This window comes from Salvelinus alpinus, chromosome 9, assembly GCF_045679555.1.
Source record: "Salvelinus alpinus chromosome 9, SLU_Salpinus.1, whole genome shotgun sequence".
Lineage (NCBI taxonomy): Eukaryota > Metazoa > Chordata > Actinopteri > Salmoniformes > Salmonidae > Salvelinus > Salvelinus alpinus.
This window is the reverse complement of record NC_092094.1, coordinates 68,631,100-68,652,324: the sequence shown is the minus strand read 5'-3', so window position 1 is coordinate 68,652,324 and position 21,225 is coordinate 68,631,100. Positions and strand designations below refer to the sequence as shown.

Here is a 21,225-nt window from a genome sequence, read left to right as displayed (position 1 = left end):
TGATGACACCAGGCAGGACAAATCAGGATGACATTTCCAGCAGTCTTTTCAACCAGCTCTTACACTAGAATGGCATTATCATAATTTTCACAATTACCGTGTGGAAATATATATAAAACACAGGAATATCACTACACTGGGCTTTATGGGTCTATTGAAGTAACAAAATAAAAAAATCCATCAAAATCGGTCAGTTTAAGCATGGGCTGCATCTCAATCCACCACATACACTTAAGTCGTCCTTCCGCATCCGCAGGTGGCAGAGCTACAGCCGTGTTTGCTCGACCATGAGACATCCCGAAAATTCTTCTCACGAAAACATCTTTACATCCAAACGGTTTGGACTACAAGCCCCATGGGACTCGTCTGAAGTTGGGAGCGCTAATGTGCAAATTTCTGTCTGTAGTGTCCGAACCGTTTGGGCTACAAACTAATATGACCCCGCCGTGGAAAGGGGACACTCGCGAACACGATGGCGTTCTGTTTTGCTCTACTACCCCGTACCTTCATCTGAAGGTAACCCACACAAATTAATGGAAGTTAAGAGGTTAAAAACTTCTTCCATTTAAGAATGATGGCCACTGTGTTCATGGGAACCTTCAGATCTGTGCCTCATCACGATCCTGTCTCTTGACCTCTATGGACAATTCCTCCGACCTCATGGCTTGGTTTTAGCTCTGACATGCGCTTTGTAAACTTTTCAAAAACTCTGTTTTCGCTTTGTCATTATGAGGTAAATTAAAGTTATTTCAATCAAATGAAAGCATGCGTTTGTTTTATTAACAAGGAATAACAATACAAGTATATGGACACCCCTTCAAATTAGAGGATTCAGCTATTTCAGCCACACCCATTGCTGACAGGTATATAAAATCAAGCACACAGACATGCAATCTCCATGGACAAACATTGGCAGTAGAATGGTCTTAATGGAGCTCAGTCACTTATTTTTATTTAATTTTTTTCCTTTTAAATTTTACCCCCTTTTCTCCCCAATTTTCGTGGTATCCAATCGCTAGTAATTACTATCTTGTCTCATCGCTACAACTCCCGTACGGGCTCGGGAGAGACGAAGGTCGAAAGCCACGCGTCCTCCGAAGCACAACCCAACCAAGCCGCACTGCTTCTTAACACAGCGCGCCTCCAACCCGGAAGCCAGCCGCACCAATGTGTCGGAGGAAACACCGTGCACCTGGCCCCCTCGGTTAGCGCGCACTGCCAGAGACTCCAGAGACTCTGGTGGCGCAGCTAGCGCTGCGATACAGTGCCCTAGAACACAGCGCCACCCGGGAGGCGCTCAGTCACTTTCAATGTAGCACCGTCGTAGGATATCACTTCTCCTGCCCATGATTTTGGAATGAGATATTCGACAAGCAGGTGTCTACATACTTTTGGTCACGTAGTTTAGAAACACACACACACCTGGGCAGCAATGAACTGCTTGAGGCCCTCGACGGTCATTCCCCTGCGCAGGACACCTCTGACAGTCGGGAAGCGGGGGTCATCCCTGAGGCAGAGGAAAAAAAACATTTGATTTGGATCTGGGCCTTCAATTAAGAATTAAGATTATTTTACTAACAGGTATCAAAAATCTACTCCATCAGTGACCATCTTCTCCAGGTGTTCTGTTCAGCAGGGAAAAAACTGAATGGTACAAACTGTACTTGTCAAATAAACACAGATATTCATTTACGGATTGCCCAAAATTTTGCTACGGTGAGCCGTACCAAAAATAACCCTGTTGTGTGTAAAGGGTATGAGGTTTACTCACCAGCCGTCGACGTAACCCTGGTCGACAAACCACGTGAGCTTGCGTTTGGAGAGCACCGTGTTGTTGAGGTTGAGCCGGGCGTACTCCCAGATGTAGGGCTTGCGCAGGCCCAGTGCCTCGATCACCCAGTAGAACTGGTCGTCGCGGTCGTGGTACTCTGTGGTGCGGAGCGCGTGGGTCACACCCTCGACGCTGTCCACGATGGGGCAGGCGAAGTCGTACGTGGGGTACACCCTGGGGGGGGGGGGGGGGGGTAAATATAATGTCAATGTGTAAAGCCTGTTATGAGCTGCTACACAGGACATGCAATAGGGCATGAGTCGCGAGTGATACACTCCCATTTTACTAAATGTAACCTGCTGCACTGACCATGTGAACAACGGGGTGCTTTTGGTACGCGAACTTTACAAACCCAGTATATCGGCTCTGTTAAAAGGAAAGAGACACCCATTTTGATTGTTCTATTGTTTATGTGCATCTCTGGGCGATGTTCTATTGATTCAGCTCATGTTAATCTGAGCTGTAGTCATTCAAGCAGGTAGAAATTCAGCCGGTATTGCGATAAGGCCACTATCACTACACTGGAAGTCAACAGCAATACGACTTTTAGATTTAAAAAAAAATCATACATGTCAGATTTCAATATTGGCCAATGTCATAACGATAGAAGTTGTCATCTCTTGAATGAACAATTGATCATATTTTTGTCAAATTCCTACCTATTCCACATTTCTCCTATTTGTCTGCCACTGCAGTCCAGGGTGCATTGCATGGTGCCTTTGCAAATGTCAGACTCCACTCTGTAAGGCACATCGATCTGCAGGTTGAACATGGAGATTGTAGACTCCTGAATTGACGGCGCAGTTTGTTTAGGTGATTTTAAAGCCAACTAGCTCCTTCATATACTGATATTGACTTCGGTATTGTGTCTACGTTTGATAGCTCGCTACAGTGACTTCAGAAAGTATTCACAGCCCTTAAATTTTATACATTTTGTTGTATAACAGCCTGAATTTGCAACGAATGAAATTGAGATGTTGTCACTGGCCTACACACAATACATTATGTCTAAGTGGAATAATGTTTTTGAATTATTTACCAATTTATTAAAAATGAAAAGCTGATAAGACCCCTTTGTTATAGCAAGCCTCACTTGCCGGAGAGGAAGGAAACCGCTCAGGGATTTCACCATGAGGCCAATGGTGACTTTAAAAACAGTTAAAGTTTAACGGCTCTGATAGGAGAAATCCATCTTCAGTTTAGGGCTGTCCCCGACAAAAAATAATAATCTTGGTGGACCGAGAGTAGTCTGTTCTTCCGACCAATCGATTGCTCGAAAAATGAAAACATATTTTTTCCATAAACTGTATATAGAAAACCCCTATGTGTTTTAATAAAATCAACTACAGTACCAGTCAAAACTTTGGACACTCATTCAAGAGTTTAACTTAATTTGTACTATTTTCTACATTGTAGAATAATAGAGAAAACAAAACTATGAAGCAACAATTTTTTCAAAGTGTTAAATCAAAATATATTTTATATTTGAGATTCTTCAAAGTAGCCACCCTTTGCCTTGCTGACAGCTTCACACACTCTTGGCATTCTCTCAACCAGCTTCACCTGAAACACTTTTCCAACAGTCTTGAAGGAGTTCCCACATATGCTGAGCACTTGTTGGCTGCTTTTCCTTCACTCTGCGGTCCAACTCATCCCAAACCTTCTCATTTGGGTTGAGGTCGGGTGATTGTGCAGGCCTGGTCATCTGATGCAGCACTCCATCACTCTTCTTCTTGGTCAAATAGCCCTTACACAGCCTGGAGGTGTGTTTTGGGTCATTGTCATGTTGAAAAACAAAGGATAGTCTCACTAAGCGAAACCATCAGGGATGGTGTATCGCTGCAGAATTTTATTTATTTTTTATTTATTTTACCGTTATTTTACCAGGTAAGTTGACTGAGAACACATTCTCATTTGCAGCAACGACCTGGGGAATAGTTACAGGGGAGAGGGGGATGAATGAGCCAATTGTAAACTGGGGATTATTAGGTGACCGTGATGGTGTGCTGTGGCAGTCATGCTGGTTAAGTGTGCCTTGAATTCTAAATAAATCACAGACAGTGTCACCAGCAAATCACCCTCTCATCGTCACACCACCTCCATGCCTCACAGTGGGAACCACACATGCGGAGATCTGTTCATCTACTCTGCGTCTTACAAAGACATGGCGGTTGGAGACTAATTTAAAATTTTGACTCATCAGACCAAAGAACAGATTCCCAACGGTCTAATGTCCATTGCTCGTGTTTCTTGGCCCAAGCAAGTCTCTTCTTATTGGTGTCCTTTAGTAGTGGTGGTTTCTTTGCAGCAATTCGACCATGAAGGCCTGTCACACAGTCTCCTCTGAACAGTTGATGTTGAGATGTGGCTGTTACTTGCACTCTGTGAAGCATTTATTTGGGCTGCAATTTCCTGAGGCTGGTAACTCTAAAGAACTTAAACGCCGCAGCCGAGGTAACTTCCTTTCCTGTGGCGGTCCTCATGCAGTTTCATCATAACGCTTGATGGTTTGTCCTACTGCACTTGAAGAAACTTTCAAAGTTCAAGAAATGTTCCATATTGACTGACCTTCATGTCTTAAAGTAATGATTGACTGTCGTTTCTCTTTGCTTATTTGAGCTGTTCTTGCCATAATATGGACTTTTTCCAAATAGGGCTATCTTCTGTATACCACCCCTACCTTGTCACAACACAACTGACTGGCTCAAACTCTTTAAGGAAAGAAATTCCACAAATTAACTTTTAACAAGGCACCCCTGTTAATTGAAATGCATTCCAGGTGACTACGTCATGAAGATGGTTTTAGAGAATGCCAAAAGCTGTCATCAAGGCAAAGGGTGGCTATTTGAAGAATCTGAAATATAAAATATATTTTGATTTGTTTAACACTTTTTTGGTTACTACATGATTCCAGATGTGTCATTTCATAGTTTTGATGTCTTCACTATTATTCTACAATGTAGAAAATAGTACAAATAAAGCATGATCAGAGCATGATCCAGTTGAGGAACTATTGTAACTCTCAATGGATGTAAAAACAGACTTTGTTTGCGTGCTGTTTGTGGTGAAGAAAACATTACATTGAGAAGCTCCACGGGTCATTAGTGCTGGTGCGTTAAGCCAATCAGATCCCCAAATGGGCACATTTATATGCCTATAACTGCACAGAGGCCAGATACCTTTTAGGCCTACTTCTATGCGTGCACATCCTTAGTCAACATTGACAGAACTTGTAAATGGAAATAAATAAACCTAAACTTGTTCTCACAAGTGTAGCATAGGTTGTGCACTCTGCAAACAATGTGTCCAAGACTGGAATAATATTGAATGAATTAAAATAAAATGACCATAACCAAAGTAACAAACATTATAGATTAGAAATTATAGGAATTAGCCGTCAATGTACTACTGGTGATATAGTGCATTCGGAAAGTATTCAGACCCCTTGCCTTTTTCCACATTCTTTTTCAGCCTTATTCTAAAATGGATTAAATAAAAAAATGGCCTCAATCTACACACAATACCCCATAATGACAAGGTGAAAACAGGTTTTTAAACATTTAATAAAAGAACAGAAATACCTTATTTCCGTAAGTATTCAGACCCTTTGCTATGAGACTTGAAATTAAGCTCATCCTTTTCCCATTGATCATCCTTGAGATGTTTCTACAACTTGAAGTCCACCTGTGTTAAATTAAATTGATGGCCTCGAAACAACCCGTCTCGGAGCTCTACGGACAATTCCTTCGACCTCGTGGCTTGGTTTTTGCTCTGACATGCACTGTCAACTGTGGGACCTTCTATAGACAGGTGTGTGCCTTTCCAAATCATGTCCAATCAATTGAATTTACCACAGGTGGACTCCGCTCAAGTTGTAGAAACATCAAGGATGATCAAAGGAAACAGGTCGCATCTGAGCTCAAATTCAAGTCTCATAGCAAAGTAAAGTAAATCATTTATTTCAGTTTTTATTTTTAATACATCTTCAAAAATGTCAAAAAACTGTTTTCACTGTCATTAGGGGTATGGTGTGTAGATTGATGAGTTTTATTTTATTTTATCCATTTTAGAATAAGGATGTAATGTAACAAAATGTGGAAGGGGGTCTGAATACTTTCCGAATGTATAGTGTAATTATTGTTTATTGATATGTTCATACAGAGCCCATCTGCAAACGAAACCATGGTCTCAGCATGACTCCCTGACTATATAAAAGTTAAATAAAACATATCAAAACATTTTAAATAGAGGATTAATTTCATTGCAAATGATGTGTCCCCCTACCTGTAGGTGGTGCCAGTTCGGGGGTGGGGGGCATTCTTGCAGCGGTAGAAGGTGGGGTCGCGCATGCATCCGTTGTTGGAGGCCATGTCAATCTTGGCCCGCATGCAGCAGGTCTGGCCGTACTCCGTGCCCGCCTTCATCTCCTCCCACATCTTTAGGTTCTGCTCCACCGCTGGGAGAGGGAGGAGGGGGAGAGGCATGGGAGAAAGAGGAGGAAAGGCGATGAGTGAAGACTGCGAGCGGTTTTAAGTATAACAGTCATTATCAACTGAATTCCAAATCGACCCTAGATAATTTGAAGCCAAACGAATTATTACTAATGAAGTCAAAAATATTGGTATGGTCTGTTTTTGGATTAAAACAGAATTCACTAGAACACCACGTTTTCTAACCACCCAATTAATTTGAACATCAAAGTGTAAGTACAATTTTAAGGCCTCTGATGAGATCCAACTTTCAAAACAAGTACTTGGCTTGCTAAGAGTCAACTGACAAGCTAGCAAACTAAAGCGCTTTCTTACCCCTTGACTTACTCCACATTTTATTATGTTACAGCCTGAATTCAAAATGGATTAAAGCCAAACAAATTCTCACCCCATAATGACAAAGTGAAAACATGTTAAGACATTTTTGCCAAATTATTGAAAATGAAACCTAATTTATATAAGCATTGACACCCCTTTGCAAGGAGACTCCAAATTGAGCTCCAATTTCCTTTGATCGTCCTTGAGATTACAACTTGATATGAGTACACCTGTGGCCAATCCAATTGTTTGGACATGAATTAGAAACACACCAGTCTATATAAAGCACCTTAACTGGGAAGGACGAGCTCAAACTGAGCAAAAAAATAAAGGTCCATTTTTCAGGACCCTGTCTTTCAAAGATCATTCGTAAATAACTTCAGATCTTCATTGTAAAGGGTTTAAACACTGTTTCCCATGCTTGTTCAATGAACCATAAACAATTAATGAACATGCACCTGTGGAACGCTCGTTAAGACACTAACACCTTACAGACGGTAGGCAATTAAAACTTAGGACACTAAAGAGGCCTGAAAAACACCAAAAGAAAGATGCCCAGGGTCCCTGCTCATCTGCGTGAACGTGCCTTAGGCATGCTGCAAGGAGGCATGAGGACTGCAGATGCGGCCAGGGCAATAAATTGCAATGTCCACACAGTGAGACGCCCAAGACAGCGCGGAGAGCTGATCGTCCTCGCAGTGGCAGACCACGTGTAACATCTGCACGAGATCGGTACATCACACCTGTGGGACAGGTACAGGATGGCAACAACAACTGCCCGAGTTACACCCGGAAAGCACAATCCCTCCATCAGTGCTCAGACTGTCTGCAATAGGCTGAGAGAGGCTGGACTGAGGGCTTGCAGGCCTGCTGTAAGGCAGGTCCTCACCAGACATCACCAGCAATAACATCACCTATGGGCACAAACCCACCATCGCTGGACCAGACAGGACTGGCAAAAAATGCACTTCACTGACGAATCGCGGTTTTGTCTCACCAGGGGTGATGGTCGGATTCACGTTTATCATCGAAGGAATGAGCGTTACACCGAGGCCTGTACTCTGGAGCGGGATCAATTTGGAGGTGGAGGGTCCGTCATGGTCTGGGGCGGAGTGTTACAGCATCATCGGACTGAGCTTGTTGTCATTGCAGGCAATCTCAACGCTGTGTGTTACAGGGAAGACATCCTCCTCCCTCATGTGGTACCCTTCCTGCAGGCTCATCCTGACATGACCCTCCAGCATGACAATGCCACCAGCCATACTGCTCGTTCTGTGCGTGATTTCCTGCAAGACAGGAATGTCAGTGTTCTGCCATGGCCAGCGAAGAGCCCCGATCTCAATCCCATTGAGCACGTCTGGGACCTGTTGGATCGGAGGGTGAGAGCTAGGGCCATTCCCCCCAGAAACTTGCCTTGGTGGAAGAGTGGGGTAACATCTCACAGCAAGAACTGGCAAATCTGGTGCAGTCCATGAGGAGATGCACTGCGAAAAAAGGCACAGGACAGCACACCTGGAGTTTGCAAAAAGGCATGCCAAAGCCAAGACTAGAATCAGAATGAAAATCTGTGGTAAGACTCAGATTGCTGTTCACCGCCGCTCCCCATCTAATATAACAGAGCTTGAGAAAATCTGCAAGAAAGAATGGGAGAAAACCCCCAAATCCAGATGTGGAAAGCTGATACAGACATACCCAAGACTACTCAAAGCTGTAATTGCCGCCAAAGGTGCTTCTACAAAAAGTATTGACTCGGGGTGTGAATACTTATGTAAATGAGACCTGTATTTCATATAGAATACATTTGCTAAAATTTCGATTTAATCCATTTTGAATTTAGGCTGGTGACAATTTGGAATACATCAAGGTGCATGAATACTTTCTTTAGGCACTATAGCTGTTTAGCTTGCTAGGACACACTAACTCGTAGACATATTAAACAGCTAGCTAGCACATTATCCTGTTAAATAAGTAGCAAGCAAGCTACAAGTTATGCCAAATATCAGACATGTCTTCTACAGTAGGAATTGCATTGCAAAGTGCAGAATGTAAACAGCGCCGTGCTGAAAACGGACCAAATTCAAGGGCGATTTTCTCTGAACATCTTTGGGCGGCAGGTAGCTTAGCAGTTAAGAGTATTGGGCCAGTAACCGAAAGGTCGCTGGTTCGAATCCCAGAGCCGACGAGGTGGAAAATCTCTCAATGTGTCCTTGAGCAAGGCACTTAAACCCTAATTGCTCCTGTAAGTCACTCTGGAAAGGGTTAACCTCTTTGGGCTGCAGGGGCAGTATTGAGTAGCCTGGATAAAAGGTGCCCATTTCAAACGGCCTCGTACTCAATTCTTGCTCGTACAATATGCATATTATTATTACTATTGGATAGAAAACACTCTCTAGTTTCTAAAACCGTTTGAATTATATCTGTGAGTAAAACAGAACTCATTTTGCAGCAAACTTCCTGACAGGAAGTGGAAAATCTGAAATCGATGCTCTGTTCTAGGGCCTGCCTATAAATGTGCTTGATATTTATTAGTATACATGCACTTCATACGCCTTCCACTAGATGTCAACAGGCAGTGAGAGAAGAAATGGAGTGTATAACATGATCTGAGGTCGAATAAAAGCTCTTGGCATGACGTGACCCCAATTTCCTGTTTTCTGTAACGCGCGAGAAGGGACCTGGTATTGCCTTCTGTAAAGCTGTCGTTATAGACGACTAATATCTCCGGCTTTGATTTTATTTGATAAATGTGACAATATCATCGTAAAGTATGTTTTTTCAATATAGTTGTATTAGATTATTGAAATTTTTTCGGTACGTTAGGCGTGTTGCTTTGTCTGCGTTTGTTCACGAAGGAGAGCTTCGCGCCACTTTGCTAGCTTTCCGTGCTAATTGACTGGAGAAGAGGACATTCTAAAACCAAACAACGATTGTTCCCGACAAAGGACCCCTTGTACAACATTCTGATGGAAGATCATCAAAAGTAGGACCCATTTTATGATGCTATTTCATATATCTGTCGAACATGTGTACTAGTAGTTTGCGCACAGATTTTGGGCACTCTCTCGCTATAACTAAGCTGGATGTCGTAATAAATTATTTTTAGAATTCTAACACGGCGATTGCATTAAGAACTAGTGTATCTATCATTTCCTATACAACATGTATTTTTTAGTAACGTTTATGAATAGTTATTTGGTCAGAATAGTTGTGTCATAAAAATATCCGCACATTCTGGGAAAAAGATGCTACGTTAGCACAATGTATAACCACTGATTTCAGCTCTAAATATGCACATTTTCGAACAAAACATACGTGTATGTATAACCTGATGTTATAGGACTGTCATCTGATGAAGCTTATCAAGGTTAGTCAAAAATTATATATCGTTTGCTGGTTTGTTACGATCGCTAACTTTTGCTGCTGGTAAATGGCTTGTGTTTCTGGCTATTGTGGTAAGCTAATATAATGCTATATTGTGTTTTCGCTGTAAAACACTTAAGAAATCGGAAATATTGGCTGGAATCACAAGATGCCTGTCTTTCATTTGCTGTACACCATGTATTTTTCAGAAATGTTTTATGATGAGTATTTAGGTATTTCACGTTGGTGTCTGTAATTACTCTGGCTGCTTCGGTGCTATTTGTGACGGTAGCTGTGATGGTAGCTGCAATGTAAAACTGATTTATACCTCAAATTTGCAAATTTGCAAATGTTATAAGACTGTCATCTGATTAAGTTGTTTCTTGGTTAGTTTGGTTGGTTCTTGGTTAGTTAGGTTGGTTTTGTGCATGCTACCTGTGCTGTGAAAAATGTCTGTCCTTTTTTGTATTTGGTGGTGAGCTAACATAAATATACGTGGTGTTTTCGCTGTAAAACATTTTAAAAATCGGACATGTTGGCTGGATTCACAAGATGTTTATCTTTCATTTGCTGTATTGGACTTGTTAATGTGTGAAAGTTAAATATTTCTAAAAAATATCTTTTGAATTTCGCGCCCTGCACTTGAAGTGGCTGTTGTCATATTGTGCCCGGCTTCGGGCTTGCAGCCCAAAGAAGTTAATAATAGTACAAAACATGTATGCACAACTACAACTTTTCGAATTCTGAGCGCAGCTCAAGCAACTTCTTCAACTGTCAACATTCAAATGAATAGAGGACGTGTACCGGAGGGCGTTCGTTGGGAATTGCAGTGAGGTGCGTGTTCGGGCTATGAGTCCCCGGAGGATGGTGGTCTCAGAGCCACGTAGCTATGTCACAATGGGACACCGGACTATTGCGTCTCACCGTCTGTGGACTATGATTTATGCTTAAAGGCTGCTTAATGACTGAAATGTAATATCTGATCAGGGATAACTCTGTTATAACTAGGGATGCACCGATATGACATTGTTGGCCGATAGCCATATCCAATAATTTCCTTGCCCCCCCCAAAAAAACTGATACCCAATATTACGTTTTTTTCCGGCCTTTTCAGCATTCTAGTATAGTTAAATAGTTGGAACACACACACCAAAAAGTTGTTGGCATTTACATATGTCCCCATTACCAGTAAAACATTTTCACTTCCACCAGTATAACTGCTAACTGTATTGCATGATTGTAGCAGGTTTACTAACGCATTAGTTCTATTAGCTATGTTGACTACAACGTTACTTTAGCTAATTTGGGGACAACGATGTAGGCTGTGTGTAGAGGTTATGATATGGTTTGGCTTGGAAAGTTTTTTTTCACCTGGTCACACATAGCTGATGTGTTTTGCATTGAAGTCCACAAGCGAAGGGAAAAGGTGAGAGGAGGAGAGCGCGTAGATGGGAGAAGGAATACAATGTGGCTCCTATGAAAGTGAACTGTGTTTATGTATGATTAGGGTTGTTCCTATTCATGCCACAGATTGTTGAAAAACATTTTTTTTTAAATGGAAGCGAACGAAACGAGGATAAACATAACAGAATTTGTCCAATAAAATGTGTTTGCAACTGTTGGACTAATGATTACACCGTAGATGAGCTAGTTGCAGGCAAGCGTGTGCAAGGCGGTATTGAAGGTGCCAATGTCTGTCACCTCAAATTTTTCTCTCGACCTGTGAGCACATACGTTGTCAACTTGCATTCATAGGCTAGGTTGTAGCAACCTCATGATGAGTATATGGCAACTTCGAGTATTATGTAGTTGCCTAAACCTATCGATGTTACATTGAACTTTGTGAATGGAATATGAATGACAGTCATCCAATATGCTGTAATAGAAATAAGGTCATGCTTATGATTTTTTTTTGCATCCTTCCTCATCTGAAACTGCACCGACCACCAGTGCCGCTGACATTTCAGAGCCAATCAGTTTCAGATCTAAAGCAGTGGATACGGACAAGGGGACAAGTTTGAATTCAGCAATCGCACCACTCATATTGCCCTTACAGTTGCTGCGGTGGCGTGACTCTGTGCGCTGCTCCCTCTCTGCCTTCATCTGCTCTGGGGGTGTGTCATCGATGTAGGCCTTGCTCTCCCTCAGCAGCTGCTCCGCCATGCCCTGGATGCGGGGAAAGTGGTCGCTGGTGTAGGTGAACTGGTCCGGCTTGATCTGCAGCATGGCCACGTCCTCCAGGATCACCTGAGACAGACACAAAGGAAAATGATTTGGCTAGATCCATTTTCTGCAGTTTCATCCCAACCATTTTATACTTGTGGTTGTTTTAGTAGGTCAGACATTCGATCATTTCCCTTTTTTAACAAGTAGTTCAGCTTTTACATAATGCCTCCAGGCAATAGTAGTACATAAAAGCATGCTCGCGCCTAAAATGTCTTATTTTCTTTGACGTGTAGCCAATTCTCAGTTCTCACACAGGATTGTTTATACACGAACTCAGAAGATTGAGGTGTGGGAGATACCTTCTCAAAGTCCTCCTTCTCCTTCTCAGGGTTGGTGTCGTCGAAGCGCATGATGAGCTTGCCCTTGAAGGTCACCTGATAGTGCTGGTTGAGCAGGGCAGCCTTGGCGTGGCCAATGTGCAGGTACCTGAGAAAAAGAGACATGTACAAAAGTTCCCTATGTTTTTCCTAATGAACATCGCGGTTGTTTTGGGAAGTCGCCCCTTACCCGCTGGCCTCGGGGGGGAAGCGGACCACCACCTTGCCCATCTCGGCTCCAGGCAGCTCCACAAACTTCCCCACATCCTGCTGCTTCTCCTTCTCAGACTGAGAACAGTGACATAGAGAGGGGGATATTGGAATGCAGTAATGCTTGATTTAAGTGAACATTTGCGTGTGCAGATCTCAAATTAGGACTCCGCTCTTAACAGTGTATTCACATAGCTCACTACTTGGGCCACAAAACAACCAGAATTTTGTATTTTCAATGGGAGGAGACATTCAGCGAGTTGACCATTGGCAGTTGTGTTACTTACATTGGAATTGCGTGAGGGGTGTACTTGTGGTTTGCTGTTGGTGTACTTGTGGTCCACGGTGGTGAAGGGCACCTGGGAGCCCAGGAAAGAGAACCAGCGAGCCACATGGGAGAAGGCCCCAGCTTGCGTCTGCCACTCGCTGCTACCTATACACAGATGAGAGAGAGAGAGAGAGATGGAGAGAGGTCCTGATGGGCAGTAGAATGTGTGAGTGTGCGGGACTCGGTTTGAATCTGGGTTACAAGACTGTAGAAGCCTAGGCAACATGGCTGCATCTACCCCATCCATCTTCAAGTTTAGTGTTAAAAGACTATGACATCAGCTGAACATGACAAGAGCCAAGTTTTCCCCAAGATGTATTTTAATGACAGGACATACAAGAGAAGGTATACAAAGTAGCATTCAGGGCTGAATACGGAAACACATTAAATTGAAACCAACAGAAGCCCAACAGAGCTAAGTGGGGAGGTCAAAACTACCTAAGACCCTCAAACTCAATTCTAGACCTTGAAGCCAGTTCCACTTCATTGTTCCCCTCTAAAATCAGGCACTGATTTTGACTTGGGACACCAGGTGTGCGCAATTATTTATTAGGTAGAACATAAAACCAGCAGGTTACCTCATAAGGTATCAGTTGAGTTCCCCTGGCGTAAGATATGGTGGGAGAAACACTGACCTTTGAGCACGGCCCACACACAGATGTCGGCCAGGGTCAAGCTGTGGCCCACCAGAAAAGTGCGCAGCTCCAGAGCCTTGTCCAGTTCCCCCAGGGCTGCAGCCAGGCCAGACTGGCCACACACACGTTGTGCACTGAACTCCAGCCAGTGGTCCACCTGGGAAGAGAAATAGAGGCACACAAGCAGTGAGGGACAGCGGAAGAAGAATGGGGTGGGGCATAGATATACTTGCATTGTGACTGAAAATAATGTACAGTGCATTTGGAATGTATTCAGACCCCTTGACTTTTTCCACATTTTGTTACGTTACAGCCTTCTAAATTTATAAAATTGTTTTTTCCCCCTCATATGACAAACCAAAAACAGGTTTAGATTTTTTTTTAAGCAAATATATGAAGAAATATTTTTTTAAACTCACATATACATAAATATTCAGACCATTTACACAGTACTTTGTTAAAGCCCCATTTGCAGCGATTACAGCCCCGAGTGTTCTTCGGTATGACTCCACAAGCTTGGCACACCTGCATTTGAGTAGTTTCTCCCATTCTTCTCTGCAGATCCTCTCAAGCTCTGTCAGGTGGATTTTTTCCCCCAGGTCTCTCCAGAGATGTTCGATCAGGTTCAAGTCCTGGGCCACTCAAGGACATTCTGAGACTTGTCCCGAGACCACTCCTGGGTTGTCTAGGCTGTGTGCTTAGGGTCCGTTGTCCTGTTTGAAGGTGAACCTTCACCCCCAGTCGGAGGTCCTGAGCACTCTGGAGCAGGTTTTCATACAGGATCTCTACTTTGCTCTGTTCATCTTTCCCTCGATCTATGACTAGTCTCCAGGTCCCTGCCACTGCATGATGCTGCTGCCACCACCATGCTTCACCGTAGGGATAGTGCCAGTTTCCTCCAGACTCCAATCAAGTTGTAGAAAAATCTCAAGGATATTAAATGGAAACAGAATGCACCTGAGCTCAATTTCGAGTCTAATAGCAAAGGGTCTGAATACCTATGTACATAAGGTAACTGTTTTCTTTTTTTAATACATTTGCAAAAATGTCTAAAAACCTGTTATTGCTTTGTCATGATCAGATATTGTGAAGAGGATTTTTATTTATTTAATCAATTTTAGAAAAAGGCTGTAACGTCACAAAATGGGGAAAGGGTCTGAATACTTTCCCGAAAGCACTGTAACTAGATCCATGGCATTTCGGAATGTGCACCATGCGACTGTGTGCCATTTGAGGACAGAAAACATCTGACAAATTGTGATTTGAGCGTTATGTCCCTTAAATTGATAAAATAGCAGTTGATTGGCTGAGTGAATTGAATGCAGCCTCTGGACTACTTCTGCCCTCCAGGTTTTCCATTCAGTAGCTCAAGCTAATAATGCAGAGTAAGTTTTGGGTACGCCCAAGCGTTGGGGTCAGTGCTAGTCTCACCTCAGTTTGTTCCAGCATGTTGGAGCCGTACAGGCCCAGACTGGGAGCCATGCGGGCAAGGTAGCGCGTGATGGAGTTCAAATCGCTGAACTGCACTGACCTAAGGGAGCGAGACGGGGAGAAACACCACAGACAATACATTTGATCCTTGCAAAGGCTAAGCCTTATAAAACACTTTCTACAGCGTGGCTGCAGACTGAACTCTTATCTGGCTGGACTGAAGATCCTGAAGCTTGTGCGCATACGCGGATCATGTTGTGCGCATACGCGGATCATGTTGTGCGCATACGCGGATCATGTTGTGCGCATACGCGGATCATGTTGTGCGCATACGCGGATCATGTTGTGCGCATACGCGGATCATGTTGTGCGCATACGCGGATCATGTTGTGCGCATACGCGGATCATGTTGTGCGCATACGCGGATCATGTTGTGCGCATACGCGGATCATGTTGTGCGCATGTGTTTATTCTCTACTTTACACAGTCTCTGCTCCACTCAGAGAACAGGCTACTCTGGCGAATGGTGCTAGTTTAATAAAGTTAGGTCAAAACCCAATCAATGTCTGCAAGACCACATAATGACAGTATTCTACATAACAAATCCAAATATAAATAGCATAACGTTACTGTACGGAAAACACCACCGCATCTTTCTCTCATGTGGCCAAAACTAAACAGGCAAAATACACAAGTAGGCATACTACAGTTTGTTAACACCATTTGATATTATACCAAATTCTTGCAAGCAACCATCATAAGGTATATACACTGCTCAAAAAAATAAAGGGAACACTAAAATAACACATCCTAGATCTGAATGAATGAAATATTCTTATTAAATACTTTTTTCTTTACATAGTTGAATGTGCTGACAAGAAAATCACACAAAAATTATCAATGGAAATCAAATTTATCAACCCATGGAGGTCTGGATTTGGAGTCACACTCAAAATTAAAGTGGAAAACCACACTACAGGCTAATCCAACTTTGATGTAATGTCCTTAAAACAAGTCAAAATGAGGCTCAGTAGTGTGTGTGGCCTCCACGTGCCTGTATGACCTCCCTACAACGCCTGGGCATGCTCCTGATGAGGTGGCGGATGGTCTCCTGAGGGATCTCCTCCCAGACCTGGACTAAAGCATCCGCCAACTCCTGGACAGTCTGTGGTGCAACGTGGCGTTGGTGGATGGAGCGAGACATGATGTCCCAGATGTGCTCAATTGGATTCAGGTCTGGGGAACGGACGGGCCAGTCCATAGCATCAATGCCTTCCTCTTGCAGGAACTGCTGACATACTCCAGCCAAATGAGGTCTAGCATTGTCTTGCATTAGGAGGAACCCAGGGCCAACCGCACCAGCATATGGTCTCACAAGGGTTCTGAGGATCTCATCTCGGTACCTAATGGCAGTCAGGCTACCTCTGGCGAGCACATGGAGGGCTGTGCGGCCCCCCAAAGAAATGCCACCCCACACCATGACTGACCCACCGCCAAACCGGTCATGCTGGAGGATGTTGCAGGCAGCAGAACGTTCTCCACGGCGTCTCCAGACTGTCACGTCTGTCACATATGCTCAGTGTGAACCTGCTTTCATCTGTGAAGAGCACAGGGCGCCAGTGGCGAATTTGCCAATCTTGGTGTTCTCTGGCAAATGCCAAACGTCCTGCACGGTGTTGGGCTGTAAGCACAACCCCCACCGGTGGACGTCGGGCCCTCATACCACCCTCATGGAGTCTGTTTCTGACCGTTTGAGCAGACACATGCACATTTGTGGCCTGCTGGAGGTCATTTTGCATGGCTCTGGCAGTGCTCCACCTGCTCCTCCCTGCACAAAGGCGGAGGTAGCGGTCCTGCTGCTGGGTTGTTGCCCTCCTATGGCCTCCTCCACGTCTCCTGATGTACTGGCCTGTCTCCTGGTAGCGCCTCCATGCTCTGGACACTATGCTGACAGACACAGCAAACCTTCTTGCCACAGCTCGCATTGATGTGCCATCCTGGATGAGTTGCACTACCTGAGCCACTTGTGTGGGTTGTAGACTCCGTCTCATGCTACCACTAGAGTGAAAGCACCGCCAGCATTCAAAAGTGACCAAAACATCAGCCAGGAAGCATAGGAACTGAGAAGTGGTCTGTGGTCACCACCTGCAGAACCACTCCTTTATTGGGGGTGTCTTGCTAATTGCCTATAATTTCCACCTGTTGTCTAATCCATTTGCACAACAGCATGCGAAATTTATTATCAATCAGTGTTGCTTCCTAAGTGGACAGTTTGATTTCACAGAAGTGTGATTGACTTGGAGTTACATTGTGTTGTTTAAGTGTTCCCTTTATTTTTTTGAGCAGTATATATATATATATATATATATATATATATATATATATATATATATATATATATATATATATATATATATATATATATACACACACACACACGCATACATATATACACACACATTTACATATATATGCACACACATTTACATATATATGCACACATTTACATATATATATACACACATGTATCAAAAAAATATGGGGGATTGGAAATGATGCAGACAATTACAATGACGGAAGCAACAATCTATCCGCAATATTAAAGCTGATCCACCCACAAAAATGTTCCACACACACACACATACATACACATACACACACGTATACACACACACACGCATATATAAAATTAAAGCTGTCTGCTTTAAAATTGGCTCACTGTACATCATTCAAATCAACACTATATAGCTCAAGAAGATCATAATACATAACCCCATTAAACTGACTGAACATTTCACCTGTAAAACTTGAAGAATTATCATTCACGATTGAAAGTGAGACCACAAAAATGTGCGCGTAAATAGTAGTAAAGAAACATGCGCAGAACGTGATCCACACATGCGCAGAAGCTTCAGTAGAAGAATAAGACCTGGCTCTATTACAGTTCCTTTATCAGCTCTTCACACCTCAATGACACATTGTCACGATAACATTAAGAAACTGACATTTCTAGACGTTGTGGCTGTTGTGTACTCACTGTGAGACGCAGAGCTTGTTGTCTTTGCCCTCCTCCACAGACACCTTCACACTGCCCTTCACATGCTCTGCGGTCAACAGCGCCCCTGCAGGAGAGGAATCACAATGTACCTGGCAATGAATGACCCCACCTGTCACTGCATTCAATGCATTCCTTGACAGAGCCCTACATTTACATTTAAGTAATTTAGCAGACGCTCTTATCCAGAGCGACTTACAAATTGGTGCATTCACCTTATGATATCCAGTGGAACAACCACTTTACAATAGTGCATCTAACTCTTTTAAGGGGGGGGGGGGGGGGTTAGAAGGATTACTTTATCCTATCCTAGGTATTCCTTAAAGAGGTGGGGTTTCAGGTGTCTCCGGAAGGTGGTGATTGACTCCGCTGACCTGGCGTCGTGAGGGAGTTTGTTCCACCATTGGGGTGCCAGAGCAGCGAACAGTTTTGACTGGGCTGAGCGGGAACTGTACTTCCTCAGAGGTAGGGAGGCGAGCAGGCCAGAGGTGGATGAACGCAGTGCCCTTGTTTGGGTGTAGGGCCTGATCAGAGCCTGAAGGTACGGAGGTGCCGTTCCCCTCACAGCTCCGTAGGCAAGCACCATGGTCTTGTAGCGGATGCGAGCTTCAACTGGAAGCCAGTGGAGAGAGCGGAGGAGCGGGGTGACGTGAGAGAACTTGGGAAAGTTGAACACCAGACGGGCTGCGGCGTTCTGGATGAGTTGTAGGGGTTTAATGGCACAGGCAGGGAGCCCAGCCAACAGCGAGTTGCAGTAATCCAGACGGGAGATGACAAGTGCCTGGATTAGGACCTGCGCCGCTTCCTGCGTGAGGCAGGGTCATACTCTGCGAATGTTGTAGAGCATGAACCTACAGGAACGGGTCACCGCCTTGATGTTAGTTGAGAACGACAGGGTGTTGTCCAGGATCACGCCAAGGTTCTTAGCACTCTGGGAGGAGGACACAATGGAGTTGTCAACTAAATACAAAGTTTGTGTGTGTGATACTCCAGAGACTAAACACACACAACTTTATGTTCTCACTTACAGAAGGCAATAATGACACCCAAAGCCAATATTGACAAATGTCTGTCGACTTTTAAATATATTAGCTAATGGGGATCCATAATAAATACAAAAACCTATTGGTAGATGGGTAAAAAAAATAGCAGACACTGAATATCCCTCTGAGCACTACGCTTTGGATGGTGTATCAATACACCAAGTCACTACAAAGATACAGGCGTCCTCCAACTAAGTTGCCAGAGAGGTAGTAAACCGCATAAGGATTTCATGAGGCCAATAGTGACTTTAAAACAGTTACAGAGTCGAATGGCTGTGATCGGAGAAAACTGAGGATGGATCAACAACTTTGTAGTTGCTCTACAATACTAACCTAACTGTCAGACTGGAAGCCTGTACAGAATACAAATATTCCCCAAAAGTAATCCTGTTAGCAACAAGGCACTAAAGTAATACTGCAAAAAATGTGGCAACACCCTTTGTATTCAGGACAAAGCAATGTTTTGGGAAAATCCAAACTGAGTACCACTCTCCATATTTTCAAGCATAGTGGTGGCTAAGGACTGGGGAGTATTTCAGGATAAAAACAAATGTAATGGAACTAAGAACAAGCTAAATCATAGTGGAAAACCTGGTTCAGTCTGCTTTCCAACAGACACTGGGAGATTAATTCACCTTTCAGTAGGATAATAACCTAAAACACAAGGCCAAATCTACACTGGAGTTGCTTCCCAAGAAGACAGTGACTGTTCCTGAGTGTCCAAATTATAGTTTTTACTTAAATCTATTGAAAATCTAATGGCAAGACCTGAAAATGGTAATCTAGCAATGATCAACAACCAGTTTGTCAGAGCCTGAAATAATATTTTTTTACGGATAAATAGGAATATGTTGCACAATCCTACATGTACAAAGCTCTTAGAGACTTACCCAGAAAGACTCACAGCTGGAAATCACCCACAAAGGTGCTTTTACAAAATATTGACTTAGGGGTGTGAATACTTATGTAAATTAGATTACTATTTCATTTTCAATTAATTTTCAGAAATGTCTAATAACATGTTAAACTACTTAATCCATTTAGAATTCAAATGTAACAAAATGTGAAATACGTCAAGGGCTATGAATACTTTCTGAAGAAACTGTACAGTGCAATAGAAAATAATGATTTGAATGCATGAACCAGTTTAAAGACAGTCTAACTAGTTTAAGGATCATTTACACTATGGAGACAGAATGTTCAGAGCGTAGCGCTGCTGCCATAAGTCTCTTTCATGTCGCTTGCATCAGCCAGTTACACCGGCCTGACACACAGGGTGGCGCTGTTGAGTTCAGGGGTATGGGGTGCAGTGATTGCAAAGCAACAACAACTCTCCATAGAAAAATACTAAATAATATTTTAATCATGAGTGGAAATGACTAAAGTGATGCAGCCAGGTTGTTAGCTTTGAGACCTTGCTAGATAAATGCAGCAAATGTTAGAATTACGTTATCCAGATAGCTAGCTACATAATCAGCTGTATTGTTGTGGCTTATTCAGCTGGCATTTACAACATATCGTTACAACATGCAATGATAAATTAAAATAACTAGCTAGCTATGATATACTAGCTACATCAAATATACATTTTCTTCATCCTGGGGATAGTTTATTTGTGCCACGACGACAGAAGCCTGGCTAGTCAGCCTTCTGTAATAAACGGTCATTACAGACGGCACATGCTAACGTAAGCTAGCAAGTTAGCTTCCTTTTAGCCAAATATTCTTATCTATTTATTTCAGTTTTGAGTAAAAAACAATACTACCACGCATACCTAAAGGAGGGTTGCTGCTGTTGATGGTAAGGTTTAACGCCATACTTTCTCCTCCCTTTCTGATCGTGAAAGTTCTCGCACAGTTTCAAAACCTTCCCAAAGTCTGCTCGCTGACAGCACTTAACTCAAGCAAAGGCCACGCAGCACCTAGCCTTCTCGATTATATGCAACGGCTTTAGAAACCCCCTTGAAATTGGTCGAGAAAAG

General features: G+C 43.2%; 1 protein-coding gene across 2 annotated transcripts in view; it reads right to left on the bottom strand.

Moving 5' to 3' along the window:
- Window positions 1-21,177, bottom strand: part of LOC139530518 (bifunctional glutamate/proline--tRNA ligase-like) — a 67,214-nt gene extending 46,037 nt beyond the window's left edge. For both annotated transcript variants that reach the window (XM_071327008.1, XM_071327009.1), the window contains exons 1-11: window positions 21,019-21,177; window positions 18,184-18,268; window positions 15,147-15,246; window positions 13,716-13,872; window positions 13,040-13,185; window positions 12,733-12,830; window positions 12,525-12,651; window positions 12,054-12,246; window positions 6,116-6,287; window positions 1,772-2,005; window positions 1,423-1,507 (exon numbers count right to left, since the gene is read on the bottom strand). In XM_071327008.1, coding sequence (XP_071183109.1) covers window positions 1,423-1,507; window positions 1,772-2,005; window positions 6,116-6,287; window positions 12,054-12,246; window positions 12,525-12,651; window positions 12,733-12,830; window positions 13,040-13,185; window positions 13,716-13,872; window positions 15,147-15,246; window positions 18,184-18,268; window positions 21,019-21,061 — 1,440 coding nt within the window. In that variant the 5' untranslated portion in view covers window positions 21,062-21,177. The remainder of the gene's footprint in view (window positions 1-1,422; window positions 1,508-1,771; window positions 2,006-6,115; window positions 6,288-12,053; window positions 12,247-12,524; window positions 12,652-12,732; window positions 12,831-13,039; window positions 13,186-13,715; window positions 13,873-15,146; window positions 15,247-18,183; window positions 18,269-21,018) is intronic.
- Between the last annotated feature and the right edge of the window lie 48 nt (window positions 21,178-21,225).